Genomic DNA, 18056 nt, shown 5'->3' with positions numbered 1-18056 from the left:
CTGGAATACAGCAGGGGCGTTAGTAAGACCAAAAGGCATGACCAAATACTCAAAGTGACCAAGTGGTGTGTTGACCGCAGTCTTCCACTCCTCTCTTATGCGGACAAGATGGTAGAGAGGTTAAACAACCGGCTACTGGCTACACATTCTAATGCCTCCGATGTCTAATCCAAGACACATTCTAATGCCTCTGATGTCTAATACAAGACACATTCTAATGCCTCTGATGTCTAATCCAAGACACATTCTAATGCCTCCTATATCTAATCCAAGACACATTCTAATGCCTCCGATGTCTAATCCAAGACACATTCTAATGCCTCCTATATCTAATCCAAGACACATTCTAATGCCTCCGATGTCTAATCCAAGACACATTCTAGTATACAGGAGTATTGAAGCAAAAAAAGACACAATCAAATAGAGATGGGACAGTGTACAAGGCATAACTTCTTTATTGTTATACACAGAAATACATCTCAAAAAGACTGCTCAAATCAGTAGGGGTGACACCATACTTTGAGAAGTCTCACAAAGTTCCTCATTATTTGGTAAAAACAGTCAAAACAAGTATAATCTGTATTTCACGTCATCCCCCCCCCAAATAATACATCAACTCCAACAAACCATTAAAAATAATGTTATTTTTGTCAAATGTTACCGTATGTGCATTACATTACCCATTACAAACATGTTATATCCATTGTCAAAATACAGGTGTGCAAATTGTTAGAAAAATACCAATTTATACCAGTTTCTGAATTATACTCTGTAGAAATCTTTACAAATAGTATATATTCTATATATAAAGGTTTCCAATATGCAATGTTGCTTTAAAAAAATATCCCAAGTACTGCCTGTTTAAACTCCTGGTAGATTACCACTCTCACCCTGCTCTGTGAAAACAGAAGGAAGGGAGAAAATGGATCTCCAATGAGAAGGCCTGTTATTGTCAGGTAGGTATATAGAAAACTGCAGTACATTGGTGTGGTACATACATGAATGAGACAGATTCAACACAATATAAAGTTGCCTTGTTTTACGGTTAGAAAATGTTTAATCTTTTCTTTGCTTTAAATGTCTTCTATTGTGGTGGATTGTACTTGACATGAACACTGTAGGACCAATCAGAATCCACAGACCAGTCAATGTCAGAAGCGGCTTGGAGTACTGCACTTCATACTGGCTTTTGTATCACGTGTTTCATCAATAGACCATGCAAACTAGTAGGATCCTAAAAATGTAATTGCAACAAAAAAAACACAAAAAACTATCTTGCCACTTTTCAGTCCCTTTTTCACAAAGACCAAAATATTCAAAACAAAAACATGTCTGATGAACAAATTAATAAATCATCTTTGAAATGGATAACAGCAAATGTTATTTATATACATACTCCATTTGTTTGTTTGTTTGTTTTTTATTGTATCTTATTAAAATAAAATCATGCTGTTCCTGCAACAGAGACTAACAGTTACAGTGTAGTGGCACGGTTTATAAATCACCTCTTTTTGATTGCAACAGTCAGGTCACTCCGTACACAACACAATTAAGAAACGTCCTTCGTCTCCTAACGAGGCACCCCCCCATCCTCTTCCTCATCTTCTTCTGAGGTAAACAAACAGTAGGACTGTTCAAGACTTTTTAAAGGCATCACTCCTAACCACATAACCATAGGTACCCATATTACCCCCTGAATTCAACCTGAATAAATTCAAAAAACAACTTTCTTCTTAGAATCAATAGAATCGATTCTAGAATCAATTCTAGTTCTGAGAATAAATAGAATCAATTCTAGTTATAAGAATCAACAGAATCAATTCTAGAATCAATTCTAGTTCTGAGAATAAATAGAATCAATTCTAGTTATTAGAATCAACAGAATCAATTCTAGTTCTGAGAATCAATAGAATCAATTCTATTTATAAGAATCAACAGAATCAATTCTAGAATCAATTCTAGTGCTGAGAATCAATCCAGGACGTTCACTCTCATCAGTCTCACTGGCATGCAAGAGGACTTTAGTCCCCTATCACAATAACAACAGGGTTTTATTTGACTAAACTCAGCCAACTGCTTTACTTCCTCTTTACAGATAAGTGGTTTTAACATTGAAAGCAGAAAAGAAGAATCAAAGTAAATCCCATACACAATTGTCTAATAATAATAATAGTTAATCTTTTGGATAAAAATAAAAAAAAAGACAATTTATAAGACTTTTCATCCTTCAGTCATATAGAGCTAAGGCTTGCTACAGTGTGGCTTCCTTCCTCAAATCCTACTGTCAATCTTCATGACCCATCTATTCAGATGATGCTTATCTTTCCTGTTTTATGATAAAATAACAGAAGCAGATTCATTTAAACAGTTAAACTGCTCAAAAGACTAGACCCTTTGTTGTCAAAATATATACTCCGTCTTTAAAAAAAAAAAAATCATATTGCACATTTAATAAAATTAGGATATAATTTTGTCATTATGAAGGAATAAAATCGTTGCGATGTTTATTTGTGATACCAAAAGAAAAAGACTCTTGTCAAAGACGATCAGTATTAGTTAACTTTATTTTTTTTACTAAACGTCTACGACTGCAGGTATCCAACAACAAAAATAACTCAAACGAAGGCCTAGACTCAATCAGATCGAGTGTTGACCGGCGATAGCCGACACCCACATAGCTGATGTTTTGTCCGCTGTGTTGGAGCTGTCAAATCGGTGAACAGCTGCTCTTGATCTTTGACACCCGTTTCCACTGGTGTCAGAAGTTCAGAAGGAGAATGAGAAAATGTAGGCTATATAGAAATAATTACGCTCAAATTGAAAAATCATTCAACTAAATAATGAGGATTTCTATCATCCTAACGGAGGTGTAGATTACATCTCATATTCCAGTGTTTGAACTTAAAGGCAAGGCTGCATGGGATTTCTGTTAATGCGACTCCATGCAGCCAATGGCAATGTCCGCTTTAGGTATAATGCCGGGCAGCCACTTGTGGATTTGACAGCGCTAATGCAGTTCCACCCGTGACCCCGTCAAAACAAACGTGGACGTTAGCAAAAGCGGATGTAATTGACTCAAGCCCTAAAGCCATAACAAAAAACCACAAGGTCATCAAAACATTACCATGTACTGGGAGTGTGTCAAAGCCTTGTCTCATGGGTAAAGGTGGGAGGAGCTAGAGGCATGAGATAGCTAGAGGGAGCTGAGATTGATTGTAATTGGTTAACAGAGTAAGACTGACGGCTAATGTTCAGTACATCCGCTTTCCTGCAGCAAGGGGTGGTTATAACCTCTGAACACTAGAACCTTATAACCTCAGGACACTAAAACCTTAGAACACTAGAACCTTAGAACACTAGAACCTTAGAACCTCAGAACACTAGAATCTTCGAACCTCAGAACACTAGAACCTTGGAACACTGGAACCTTAGAGCACTAGAACCTTAGAACACCAGAACCGTAGAACCTCAGAACACTAGAACCTCAGAACTCACAATGTGGGAACATTGGAACGCGCACCTCTCTGCAACAGTCCTCTGGCCTCGCTGTGCACACTTCTCCCTATCAAAACGTCAGAGGGTGAAGCAGTAAGGCAGCTGTTAGCTCCTGTCATCTAAAAGCGCATCTCCACAACGGCCCAGTTAAAGTCAGTCAGTCCCTCTGTGTCCCTGCCAGGACAGACAGAAGGACAGGGCAGAAGGACAGCCAGAAGGACAGACAGAAGGACAGGACAGAAGGACTGGACAGAAGTACAGCCAGAAGGACAGCCAGAAACAGGACAGAAGGACAGACAGAAGGACAGACAGAAGGACAGGAGAGACGACAGGACAGAAAGCCAGACAGAAGGACATACAGAAAGACAGGACAGAAAGACAGGACAGAAGTACAGACAGAAGTACAGACAGAAGGACAGACAGAAGAACAGACAGAAGAACAGACAGAAGAACAGACAGAAGGACAGACAGAAAGACAGGACAGAAGGACAGACAGAAGGACAGACAGAAAGACAGGACAGAAGTACAGACAGAAGTACAGACAGAAGGACAGAACAGAAGGACAGACAGAATCACAGACAGAAGAACAGACAGAAAGACAGAACAGAAGGACATACAGTAGGACAGACAGAAAGACAGGACAGAAGTACAGACAGAAGAACAGACAGAAAGACAGAACAGAAGGACAGACAGAAGCACAGACAGAAGGACAGACAGAAAGACAGAACAGAAGGACAGACAGAAGGGCAGACAGAAAGACAGAACAGAAGGACAGAACAGAAGGACAGACAGAAGGACAGACAGAAATACAGACAGAAGGACAGACAGAAAGACAGACAGAAAGACAGAACAGAAGGACAGAACAGAAGGACAGAACAGAAGGACAGACAGAAGCACAGACAGAAGGACAGACAGAAGGACAGACAGAAAGACAGAACAGAAGGACAGACAGAAGGACAGACAGAAGGACAGACAGAAAGACAGAACAGAAGGACAGACAGAAGGACAGACAGAAGGACAGACAGAAGGAGTGTCCATGCACGGGCAGAGCATTGAGCTCACTGCTTGGGTCAGCAGATGTGTGTTTCAATTACTTCATTTTGTCCTGTGTGTGTGTGTGTGTGTGTGTGTGTGTGTGTGTGTGTGTGTGTGTGTGTGTGTGTGTGTGTGTGTGTGTGCGTGTGTGTGTGTGTGTGTTTCTGTTGTAGTGTTTTTCTTTCTCCCCCAGACATGTCAGTTTGTTCTTTCACAGGCTCCAGAGGAGAGAAATTGTGATCAGGCAGGGCTGTGGACGACCCAGGACAGGCTGCGGGTCCTTCTCTCCTGCCTCTCTCCTATGTCACACAGCTGTTTCCCAAGCTCCTGCGGCCTCCCCCGAGTCTGACTGCCGACCATTTACATTTTTAAAGCCCGGCAACGCAACTGCACCGGTTGCCATGGCATCCCTGAGGGGGTCAAACACAGTTGAGACGAGGTATTATTGATTAGTTATAAACTTAATCAGGGAAGTAACAAACATGTTGTGTGGTCATTTCGATTTTTTAGATGAACTACAACTTTAAACGGAGGTTACCTGAGAAACAGGACCATCATGTCAGGAAGTGAACAAATATGATCGCTAGGCCGATATTCAACAGCATCACCATAGCAACCAGGATAGAGTTAGGAGCCTGCAAGACAACGTGAAGGAGAGTTAGGACAAAGACCTCAACCGACACATCCCAGAATTATGCACATCATCTCTTTAACAGGAATAAGATAAATAACTGTTCACTCTCGATAAATAAATAATAATATAAAAAATATATAATCATTTCAACGCAGCCTTATGTCTAACTATCGCAACATAGTCAGTGGTGGAGACAGGATTTTGTTCACTGTGGTAGCTATGGGGTAGCTTGGTGATTAGGTAGGGGGAGCTATGGGGTAGCTTGGTGATTAGGTAGGGGTAGCTATAGGGGTAGCTTGGTGATTAGGTAGGGGTAGCTATGGGGTAGCTTGGTGATTAGGTAGGGGGAGCTATGGGGTAGCTTGGTGATTAGGTAGGGGTAGCTATAGGGGTAGCTTGGTGATTAGGTAGGGGTAGCTATGGGGTAGCTTGGTGATTAGGTAGGGGTAGCTATGAGGTAGCTTGGTGATTAGGTAGGGGTAGCTGTGGGTAGCTTGGTGATTAGGTAAGGGTAGCTATGGGGTAGCTTGGTGATTAGGTAGGGGTAGCTTGGTGATTAGGTAGGGGTAGCTATGAGGTAGCTTGGTGATTATGTAGGGGGAGCTATGGGGTAGCTTGGTGATTAGGTAGGGGTAGCTATGGGGTAGCTTGGTGATTAGGTAGGGGTAGCTATGAGGTAGCTTGGTGATTAGGTAAGGGTAGCTAAGGGGTAGCTTGGTGATTAGGTAGGGGTAGCTATGGGGTAGCTTGGTGATTAGGTAAGGGTAGCTATGGGGTAGCTTGGTGATTAGGTAAGGGTAGCTATGGGGTAGCTTGGTGATTAGGTAGGGGTAGCTTGGTGATTAGGTAGGGGTAGCTTGGTGATTAGGTAGGGGTAGCTATGGGGTAGCTTGGTGATTAGGTAAGGGTAGCTATGGGGTAGCTTGGTGATTAGGTAAGGGTAGCTATGGGGTAGCTTGGTGATTAGGTAGGGGTAGCTTGGTGATTAGGTAGGGGTAGCTTGGTGATTAGGTAGGGGTAGCTATGGGGTAGCTTGGTGATTAGGTAGGGGTAGCTATGGGGTAGCTTGGTGATTAGGTAGGGGTAGCTATGGGGTAGTTTGGTGATTAGGTAAGGGTAGCTATGGGGTAGCTTGGTGATTAGGTAGGAGTAGCTTGGTGATTAGGTAGGGGTAGCTATGGGGTAGCTTGGTGATTAGGTAGGGGTAGCTATGGGGTAGCTTGGTGATTAGATAGGGATAGCTTGGTGATTAGGTAGGGGTAGCTATGGGGTAGCTTGGTGATTAGGTAGGGGTAGCTTGGTGATTAGGTAGGGGTAGCTATGGGGTAGCTTGGTGATTAGGTAGGAATAGCTTGGTGATTAGGTAGGGGTAGCTATGGGGTAGCTTGGTGATTAGGTAGGGGTAGCTATGGGGTAGCTTGGTGATTAGGTAGGGATAGCTTGGTGATTAGGTAGGGGTAGTTATGGGGTAGCTTGGTGATTAGGTAGGGGTAGCTTGGTGATTAGGTAGGGGTAGCTATGGGGTAGCTTGGTGATTAGGTAGGGGTAGCTTGGTGATTAGGTAGGGGTAGCTTGGTGATTAGGTAGGGGTAGCTATGGGGTAGCTTGGTGATTAGGTAGGGGTAGCTATGGGGTAGCTTGGTGATTAGGTAAGGGTAGCTATGGGGTAGCTTGGTGATTAGGTAAGGGTAGCTATGGGGTAGCTTGGTGATTAGGTAGGGGTAGCTATGAGGTAGCTTGGTGATTAGGTAGGGGTAGCTATGAGGTAGCTTGGTGATTAGGTAGGGGTAGCTATGGGGTAGCTTGGTGATTAGGTAGGGGTAGCTTGGTGATTAGGTAGGGGTAGCTTGGTGATTAGGTAGGGGTAGCTATGGGGTAGCTTGGTGATTAGGTAGGGGTAGCTATGGGGTAGCTTAGTGATTAGGTAGGGGTAGCTATGGGGTAGCTTGGTGATTAGGTAGGGGTAGCTAGAGGGTAGCTTGGTGATTAGGTAGGGGTAGCTATGGGGTAGCTTGGTGATTAGGTAGGGGTAGCTATGGGGTAGCTTGGTGATTAGGTAGGGGTAGCTATGGGGTAGCTTGGTGATTAGGTAGGGGTAGCTTGGTGATTAGGTAGGGGTAGCTTGGTGATTAGGTAGGGGTAGCTAAGAGGTAGCTTGGTGATTAAGTAGGGGTAGCTATGGGGTAGCTTGGTGATTAGGTAGGGGTAGATTGGTGATTAGGTAGGGGTAGCTTGGTGATTAGGTAGGGGAAGCTATGAGAAAAATAGAAACAGATACTTCACATTGCCTTTCCACCTTTCTCTCTTCTGCTCGGGCCTTATATATCAAGCGTCTAGGATCAGGTCCCCCTCCTGTCCATGTAATCTGATTCATTATGATCTAGGATCAGGTCCCTCCTCTCCATGTAATCTGATTCATTATGATCTAGGAACAGGTCCTTCCTGTCCATGTAATCTGATTCATTATGATCTAGGATCAGGTCCCCCTCCTCTCCATGAAATCTGATTCATTATAATCTAGGATCAGGTCCCCCCTCCTCTCCATGTAATCTGATTCATTATAATCTAGGATCAGGTCCCCCCTCCTCTCCATGTAATCTGATTCATTATGATCTAGGATCAGGTCCCCCCTCTCCATGTAATCTGATTCAATATGATATAGGATCAGGTCCACATCTCTCCATGTAATCTGATTCATTATGATCTAGGATCAGTCCCCCCTCTCCATGTAATCTGATTCATTATGATCTAGGATCAGGTCCTCCTCTCCATGTAATCTGATTCATTATGATATAGGATCAGGTCCCCCCTCTCCATGTAATCTGATTCATTATGATCTAGGATCAGGTCCCCCCTCTCGAAGTAATCTGATTCATTATGATCTAGGATCAGGTCCCTCCTCTCCATGTAATCTGATTCATTATAATCTAGGATCAGGTCCCCCTCCCCTCCATGAAATCTGATTCATTATAATCTAGGATCAGGTCCCCCCTCCTCTCCATGTAATCTGATTCATTATGATCTAGGATCAGGTCCCCCCTCTCCATGTAATCTGATTCATTATAATCTAGGATCAGGTCCCCCTCCTCTCCATGAAATCTGATTCATTATAATCTAGGATCAGGTCCCCCCTCCTCTCCATGTAATCTGATTCATTATAATCTAGGATCAGGTCCCCCCTCCTCTCCATGTAATCTGATTCATTATGATCTAGGATCAGGTCCCCCCTCTCCATGTAATCTGATTCAATATGATATAGGATCAGGTCCACATCTCTCCATGTAATCTGATTCATTATGATCTAGGATCAGGTCCTTCCTGTCCATGTAATCTGATTCATTATAATCTAGGATCAGTCCCCCCCTGTCCATGTAATCTGACTCATTATAATCTAGGATCAGGTCCTTCCTGTCCATGTAATCTGATTCATTATAATCTAGGATCAGTACCCCCCTGTCCATGCAATCTTATATATTATGATCTAAAAGGCTAAACTGATCTTAGATCAGCTATCCCACTATGAGACGCTGTACTCTACTTACCTTCTCTTCCTCCTTTCCCTCAGCCATCTCCATACTGGCCTTCTTGGTCTCTGCCAGGCTCTTTGGTTTTAGCGAATCCTGCTTCCTGAGTTTGCACGGTTCGCTGGTGGGCGTCGGCTTGTGGGTTGGCGGGGCCATCCTGGCCAGGGTCAGTTGACTTGGCTCCTCGTCCTCCTCAGGCTCAGGTTCCGGGGGCAGGAGTCCCCTGGAGGGGGTTTTAACGTAGTAGCTATGATACTGGGAGTGGAGCTGACCTATTCCATTACCAGGACCCACTACCGTCTGTGGAGCAGCAGCCTTGGAGGGTTTGGCCGGAGCTGGAGCATCCTCATCTCTGACCTGGGGAGGTGGTGCGTTGGTGGGGCCGGGCTCCGGGGCCTTGGGGGGTTTGGCCGGAGCTGGAGCATCCTCGTCTCTGACCTGGGGAGGTGGTGCGTTGGTGGGGCCGGGCTCCGGGGCCTTGGGGGGTTTGGCTGGAGCTGGAGCATCCTCGTCTCTGACCTGGGGAGGTGGTATGTTGGTGAGGCCGGGCTCCGGGGCCTTGGGGGGTTTGGCCGGAGCCTCCTTGTATCTAATTTGGGAAGAGGGAGCAGCAGATCTTGGAGGCTCGGCAGCGATGGACACCCTCTCTTCTTTACTCAACTTTCTGCTCGACCGCTCCTCCTTGCTAATCTTCTCCTCTTTGCTGGCCTTGCGACTGTGTGATGATTCGTCCTTGCTGATCTTGCGGGAGGCGGCGGTGGAGACGCTGTTGCTGTGTGGCGACGGGGGAGGGGTGGGCCCGGGGGCCTGGGCAGGCCCGGCGGCCTGGGCAGGCCCGGCGGGGCTGTCCTTCTCCTTCTCTTCAGGAGGATCCTTGAGGATCTCCACTGGCTCCATGAACGCCTGCTTAATATAGTCAGGACCTATAGGGGGGGACAGACAGAGACACAGCTCATGTTTATTCAATTAACACACTCTTACGTGTAATATGTAACCAACATGTGTGTGAAATATTAAGAGGGTGTCGTGGGGGGGGGGGGGGGGTAGTAACAGAGACCCCGTTTACAAGTAACACATATGAATCTTTGATTTGATTTGATAGGTCATTCATCTGGTGGTGGTGAAAACAACACGTAGATACACAGCTATAGGCACACACACACACACACACACACACACACACACACACACACACACACACACACGTACACACACACACACGAACACACATACACACATACACACTCCTGTCTAGATTAATAGAACAGAGCTCAGCTATCTGCTATCCACTGCTCCTGTCTAGATTAATAGAACAGAGCTCAGCTATCTGCTATCCACTGCTCCTGTCTAGATTCACCGAGAACTAAAGTCTTGCTTAAAGGGTCAAACGCAAAATAAAGTTTTGTCCACTCAGCGTACACCAACAGCAGAGCACCTGTAACCATACTTCACCTGTAACCATACTTCACCTGTAACCATACTTCACCTGTAACCATACTTCACCTGTAACCATACTTCACCTGTAACCATACTTCACCTGTAACCATACTTCACTTGTAACCACACTTCACCTGTAACCATACTTCACCTGTAACCATACTTCACCTGTAACCATACTTCACCTGTAGCCATACTTCACCTGTAACCATACTTCACCTGTAACCATACTTCACCTGTAACCATACTTCACCTGTAGCCATACTTCACCTGTAACCATACTTCACCTGTAAGCATACTTCACCTGTAACCATACTTCACCTGTAACCATACTTCACCTGTAACCATACTTCACTTGTAACCACACTTCATCTGTAACCATACTCCACCTGTAACCATACTTCACCTGTAACCATACTTCACCTGTAACCATAATTCACCTGTCAACATACTTCACCTGTAACCATACTTCACTTCATTTAGTGAGTCATTTAGTGAGTCATTTAGTGAGTCATTTAGTGATTCATTTAGTGAGCCATTTAGTGAGTCATTTAGTGAGTCATTTAGTGAGTCATTTAGTGAGTCATTTAGTGATTCATTTAGTGATTCATTTCGTGATTCATTTCGTGAGGTTATACATCTGTTTGTGCCTGGTGCAAGACAAAGTGAACTCATACACATTCCATTCTGTTCCAGATCTGTTGTTAATAATCCTGTAGATACAGTGAGGGAAAAAAGTATTTGATCCCCTGCTGATTTTGTACGTTTGCCCACTGACAAAGAAATGATCAGTCTATAATTTTAATGGTAGGTTTATTTGAACAGTGAGAGACAGAATAACAACAAAAAAATCCAGAAAAACGCATGTCAAAAATGTTATAAATTGATTTGCATTTTAATGAGGGAAATAATTATTAACGCTGCTCGGATCTCACACATCCCCAGGCCACCTACTTTCCTGAGCATGTCTGTGTCAAACAGGGAAAATAAATCCATCGTGCCTTGGCGTGGTAGACTAGGGCACATATCATCAAACTTCTCATCAGGTCTTGACTGATACCCAGTCTAATGTTGCTTATCTTATCTCTGAAATATACAGAAAACACATCCCATTTACATGTGGAGGAAAGTCCACATATATTTGCAGGGTAGGATTTATCAAACCATAAATGGTCTCTAATTATTCTGATTAATAATGATCAAGTTAGTAAAATGAGCCCGTCTGGCATTTCTAATGGTCTTCTTATATATGCCAAGTTACTCTCTCAGAATATCATAATGGACCTGTAACTTTCATATTCTCCTCTTCCGCTCTGCAAAGCGTGTGCCAAGCTGTCATCAAGGCAAAGGGAGGCTACTTTGAAGAATCTCAAATCTAAAAATTTATTTTGATTCGTTTAACACGTTTTTGGTTACTACGTGATTCCATATGTGTTATTTAGAAAGAAAAGCTCTTGAATGAGTAAGTGTGTCCAAGCTTTCTAATGTTGCTTATCTTATCTCGCAAACTCATCATATTTAGATGTGGAGGATTTTATCATAGTGGCATTTCTACATGAGTTGATATGCTTTCCAAGCTCACACACTGAGGCAAAAAAGGGTTGATCAAAGCGGAACGAAGGCTGGATCTGAATAGCAGAGTGGGCGTTCACTTCCTGATTTCCTGACTTCCTTGTCAAAGGGCCACCCCTGGTCTATAGTCAAAGGGCCACCCCTGGTAGTGAGAAAGTTCTCCGACTTCTCTCTGTTTACCGTACTGGTGCATGTGTGATCAAGTGCATGTTGCTTGTGTGTGTTTGCCATTTCCCTGGAAGAGCTTGTTTTCAGGAGGTGGTGTGTGGGTTGTGTTTGCGAACTCATTTTAGCTCACAACAAGCTTGTAGCGTGGCGAATACTAGACAGAAAAAACACTGCAAAGCTCAATGTGGAAGAAGAATACGTATCAACACTACACTCCATGAACTACTGGGTCAACACTACACTCCATGGACTACTGGATCAACACTACACTCCATGAACTACTGGGTCAACACTACACTCCATGGACTACTGGATCAACACTACACTCCATGAACTACTGGGTCAACACTCCACTCCATGGACTACTGGGTCAACACTACACTCCACACTACACTCCATGAACTACTGGGTCAACACTACACTCCATGGACTACTGGGTCAACACTACACTCCATGAACTACTGGGTCAACACTACACTCCATGGACTACTGGGTCAACACTACACTCCATGGACTACTGGGTCAACACTACACTCCACACTACACTCCATGAACTACTGGGTCAACACTACACTCCATGGACTACTGGATCAACACTACACTCCATGGACTACTGGGTCAACACTACACTCCATGGACTACTGGGTCAACACTACACTCCATGGACTACTGGGTCAACACTACACTCCATGGTGATCAACACTACACTCCATGGTGATCAACACTACACTCCATGAACTACTGGATGAACACTACACTCCATGAATTACTGGATCAACACTACACTCCATGGACTACTGGGTCAACACCAACAGTTCCATAAAGATCTAATAGATCTGCAGGACAATAACTTGAAGTCCTTCCTGCAAATATTTATGGATTTTACCAACAAAACGGTCGATGATCTTTTTTACAGTGGCTTGCGAAAGTATTCACCCCCTTGGCATTTTTCCTATTTTGTTGCCTTACAACCTGGAATTAAAATACCTTTTTTGGGGGGTTTGTATCATTTGATTTACACAACATGCCTACCACTTTGAAGATGCAAAATATTTTTTATTGTGAAACAAACAAGAAATAAGACAAAAAAACAGAAAATTTGAGCGTGTATAACTAACCAGCCCCCCAAAGTCAATATTTTGTAGAGCCACTTTCTGCAGCAATTACAGCTGCAAGTCTCTTGGGGTATGTCTCTATAAGCTTGGCACATCTAGCCACTGGGATTTTTGCCCATTCTTCAAGGAAAAACTGCTCCAGCTCCTTCAAGTTGGATGGGTTCCGCTGGTGTACAGCAATCTTTAAGTCATACCACAGATTCTCAATTGGATTGAGGTCTGAGCTTTGACTAGGCCATTGCAAGACATTTAAATGTTTCCTCTTAAAACACTCGAGTGTTGCTTTAGCAGTATGCTTAGGGTCATTGTCCTGCTGGAAGGTGAACCTCAATTCCAGTCTCAAATCCCTGGAAGACTGAAACAGGTTTCCCTTAAGAATTTCGCTGTATTTAGCGCCATCCATCATTCCTTCAATTCTAACCAGTTTCCCAGTTCCTGCCGATGAAAAACATAGCCACAGGATGATGCTGCCACCACCATGCTTCACTGTGGGGATAGTGTTCTCAGGGTGATGAGAGGTGTTGGGCTTGCGCCAGACATAGCATTTTCCTTGATGGCCTAAAAGCTAAATGTTTGTCTCATCTTATCAGAGTACCTTCTTCCATATGTTTGGAGAGTCTTCCACATGCCTTTTGGCAAACAACAAATGTGTTTGCTTATTTTTTTCTTTAAGCAATGGCTTTTTTCTGGCCAGTCTTCCAGAAAGCCCAGCTCTGTGGAGTGTACGGCTTAAAGTGGTCCTATGGACAGATACTCCAATCTCCGCTGTGGAACTTTGCAGCTCCTTCAGGGTTATCTTTGGTCTCTTTGTTGCCTCTCTGATTAATGCCCTCCTTGCCTGGTCTGTGAGTTTTGGTGGGCGGCCCTCTCTTGGCAGGTTTGTTGTGGTGCCATATTCTTTCCATTTTTTAATAATGGATTTAATGACACTCTGTGGGATGGTCAACGTTTCTGATATTTTTTTATAACCCAACCCTGATCTGTACTTCTCCACAGTTTTGTCCCTGACCTGTTTGGAGAGCTCCTTGGTCTTCATGGTGCCACTTGCTTGGTGGTGCCCCTTGCTTAGTGGTGTTGCAGATTCTGGGGCCTTTCAGAACAGGTGTATATATACTGAGATCATGTGACAGATCATGTGACACTTAGATTGTGTGACACAGGTGGACTTTATTTAACTATCTATGTGACTTCAAAAGGTAATTGGTTGCACCAGATCTTATTTAGGGGCTTCATAGCAAAGGGGGAACAAACCACTTTTCAGTTAGTAAAAAAAAAAAAAAAACTTCAACAAGTAATTTTTTTCATTTTATTTCACCAATTTGGACTATTTTGTGTATGTCCATTAATGAAATCCAAATTTAAAAAATCAATTTAAATTACAGGTTGTAATGCAACAAAATAGGAAAAACGCCAAGGGGGATGAATACTTTTGCAAGGCACTGTAAAGATGTAATGGAATTTAAACACAGAATTTACACAGTCGGAGGAACTAAAGGGCGTTAATATCACCATCCAGACCGCATTCAAAACCATTACTGAAGATTTGGCAATTTTCCAAACAACACTTGAAAAGCACCCAAAGGAGATCACCTCGAAAACCAATCGAGGTGCAATAAAATTTGAATCGATTGAATTGAAGACAAACTTGACATGACACACAAGTCAAGGCCAAGAAACTCTTGGCAGATCAATTCAAACTGGACCCTAAACTCATCGAGATGGAAAGGGCACATAGGAATGGCACTTTCTTCCCCGATGGACGGCCCAGATCTATAGTGGTGAAACTGCTCTGGGTCAAAGACAAGGAAGAGATTCTCAGGAGAGCTAAGTGCTTGAAGTGATCCAACATCTTCATCAATGAAGACTTCTCTGAAAAGGTACGCCTCAAAACAAAGGAACTGCTGCCACGACTAATTGAAGAACAAAAGAAAAGCAACATCTCATACCTGAAGTATGATCAGCTGGTCGTTCACCCCCCCTCTCGTAGGCCTATGGCAAGTGACTCCGCTATAGTCAAATGATTTCACACTACGCATTTAGTCGACTGGTTGATTGTTTAGTCGATAAGCTGTTGGTCGACCGAGATTCTTTGGGTCGAGCAGTGGCAAATATATTTTACAAAATTCTGTCATATTAGATTCACGCCTGTCTGAGTGGACAGATAATCCATTATGGAGGCCTGTCTGAGTGGACTAATCCATTGTGGAGGCCTGTCTGGGTGGACTAATCCATTGTGGAGGCCTGTCTGAGTGGACTAATCCATTGTGGAGGCCTGTCTGAGTGGACTAATCCATTGTGGAGGCCTGTCTGAGTGGACTAATCCATTGTGGAGGCCTGTCTCAGTGGACTAATCCATTGTGGAGGCCTGTCTGGGTGGACTAATCCATTGTGGAGGCCCGTCTCCGTGGACTAATCCATTGTGGAGGCCTGTCTCAGTGGACTAATCCATTGTGGAAGCCTGTCTAAGTGGACTAATCCATTGTGGAGGCCTGTCTCAGTGGACTAATCCATTATGGAGGCCTGTCTGAGTGGACTAATCCATTGTGGAGGTCAAGGGGATGGCACACCAGTGTCACCAGTAGTACATTTACTATTAATTGCCATGATTTGTTTGGCTAAGGTAATTTCTGTTAATGCATTCAATATCAGCCACTGCCTGTCACCAAGGGTGTACCCCAAGGCTCTATCCTAGGCCCAACGCTCTTCTCAATTTACATCAACAACATAGCTCAAGCAGTAGGAAGCTCTCTCATCCATTTATATGCAGATGATACAGTCTTATACTCAGCTGGCCCCTCCCCGGATTTTGTGATAAACGCTCTACAACAAAGCTTTCTTAGTGTCCAACAAGCTTTCTCTGCCCTTAACCTTGTTCTGAACACCTCCAAAACAAAGGTCATGTGGTTTGGTAAGAAGAATGCCCCTCTCCCCACCGGTGTGATTACTACCTCAGAGGGTTTAGAGCTTGAGGTAGTCACCTCATACAAGTACTTGGGAGTCTGGCTAGATGGTACACTGTCCTTCTCTCAGCACATATCAAAGCTGCAGGCTAAAGGTAAATCTATCGTGATCACTCCTCTTTCCCCCTAGCTGCCAAACTAACCCTGATTCAGATGACCATCCTACCCATCCTAGACTACGGAGACATAATTTATAGATCGCCAGGTAAGGGTTCTCTTGAGCGGCTTGATGTTCTTTACCATTTGGCAATCAGATTTGCCACCAATGCTCCTTATAGGACACATCACTGCACTCTATACTCCTCTGTAAACTGGTCATCTCTGTATACCTGTCACAAGACCCACTGGTTGATGCTTATTTATAAAACCCTCTTAGGTCTCACTCCCTTCTATCTGAGATATCTACTGCAGCACTCATCCTCCACATAAACTCAGTAAAAAAAAAAAGAAACGTCCTCTCACTGTCAACTGCATTTATTTTCAGCAAACTTAACATGTGTAAATATTTGTATGAACATCACAAGAATCAACAACTGAGACATAAACTGAACAAGTTCCACAGACATGTGACTAACAGACATGGAATAATGTGTCCCTGAACAAAGGGGGGGTCAAAATCAAAAGTAACAGTCAGTATCTGGTGTAGCCACCAGCTACATTAAGTACTGCAGTACATCTCCTCCTCATGAACTGCACCAGATTTGCCAGTTCTTGCTGTGAGATGTTACCCCACTCTTCCACCAAGGCACCTGCAAGTTCCCAGACATTTCTGGGGGGAATGCCCTCACCCTCCAATCCAACAGGTCCCAGACGTGCTCAATCGGATTGAGATCCGGGCTCTTCTCTGGTCATGGCAGAACACTGAAATTTCTGTCTTGCAGGAAATTACGCACAGAATGAGCAGTATGGCTGGTGGCATTATCATGCTGGAGGGTCATGTCAGGATGAGCCTGCAGGAAGGGTACCACATGAGGGAGGAGGATGTCTTCCCTGTAACGCACAGCGTTGAGATTGCCTGCAATGACCACAAGCTCAGTCCGATGATGCTGTGACACACCGCCCCAGACCATGACGGATCCTCCACCTCCAAATCGATCCCGCTCCAGAGTACAGGCCTCGGTGTAATGCTCATTCCTTCGACGACAAACACGAATCCGACCATCACCCTTGGTGAGACAAAACCGCGGCTCGTCAGAGAAGAGGACTTTTTGCCAGTCCTGTCTGGTCCAGCGACGGTGGGTTTGTGCTCATAGGCGAAGTTGTTGCCGGTGATGTCTGGTGAGGACCTGCCTTACAACAGGCCTACAAGCCCTCAGTCCAGCCTCTCTCAGCCTATTGCGGACAGTCTGAGCACTGATGGAGGGATTGTGCGTTCCTGGTGTAACTCGGGCAGTTGTTGTTGCCATCCTGTACCTGTCCCGCAGGTGTGATGTACGAATGTACTGATCCTGTGCAGGTGTTGTTACACGTGGTCTGCCACTGCGAGGATGATCAGCTGTCCGTCCTGTCTCCCTGTAGTACTGTCTTAGGCATCTCACAGTACGGACATTGCAATTTATTGCCCTGGCCACATCTGCAGTCCTCATGCCTCCTTGCAGCATGCCTAAGGCACGTTCACGCAGATGAGCAGGGAACCTGGGCATCTTTCTTTTGGTGTTTCTCAGAGTCAGTAGAAAGGCCTCATTAGTGTCCTAAGTTTTCATAACTGTTACCTTAAATGCCTACCGTCTGTAAGCTGTTAGTTTCTTAACAACCGTTCCACAGGTTCTAGTTCATTAATTGTTTATGGTTCATTGAACAAGCATGGGAAACAGTGTTTAAACCCTTTACAATGAAGATCTGTGAAATTACTTGGATTTTTAAGAATTATCTTTGAAAGACAGGGTCCTGATAAAGGGACGTTTCTTTTTTGCTGAGTTTACAACACCCGTTCTGCCAGTCACATTCTGTTAAAGGTCCCCAAAGCACACACATCCCTGGGTCGCTCCTCTTTTCAGTTCGCTGCAGCTAGTGACTGGAACAAGCTGCAACAAACACTCAAACTGGACAGTTTTATCTCCATCTTTTCATTCAAAGACTGAATCATGGACACTCTTACTGACAGTTGTGGCTGCTT

The 18056-nt window shown here is 44.1% G+C and overlaps 1 protein-coding gene and 1 long non-coding RNA gene across 4 annotated transcripts in view; both read right to left on the bottom strand.

Annotated features, from left to right (window-relative positions):
* Positions 1-432: 432 nt before the first annotated feature.
* LOC115149029 (uncharacterized) lies at positions 433-3721 on the bottom strand. The gene is made up of 2 exons (XR_003866778.1): positions 3404-3721; positions 433-3371 (listed from the first exon to the last, which is right to left on the bottom strand). It is a non-coding gene; the product is annotated as an uncharacterized LOC115149029 (long non-coding RNA).
* A 759-nt stretch (positions 3722-4480) lies between these two features.
* LOC115149015 (junctophilin-1-like) overlaps positions 4481-18056 on the bottom strand; it is a 111529-nt gene continuing 97953 nt past the window's right edge. For 2 of the 3 annotated variants that reach the window (XM_029691467.1, XM_029691474.1), the window contains 3 exons: positions 8707-9611; positions 5069-5165; positions 4481-4940 (listed from right to left, as the gene is read on the bottom strand). In XM_029691467.1, coding sequence (XP_029547327.1) covers positions 5085-5165; positions 8707-9611 — 986 coding nt within the window. In that variant the 3' untranslated portion in view covers positions 4481-4940; positions 5069-5084. The remainder of the gene's footprint in view (positions 4941-5068; positions 5166-8706; positions 9612-18056) is intronic. The other variant, XM_029691484.1, reaches the window with a different exon arrangement.

This window comes from Salmo trutta, chromosome 2 (assembly GCF_901001165.1).
Source record: "Salmo trutta chromosome 2, fSalTru1.1, whole genome shotgun sequence".
Taxonomy (NCBI): domain Eukaryota; kingdom Metazoa; phylum Chordata; class Actinopteri; order Salmoniformes; family Salmonidae; genus Salmo; species Salmo trutta.
This window is presented reverse-complemented; position numbering and strand designations above follow the sequence as displayed.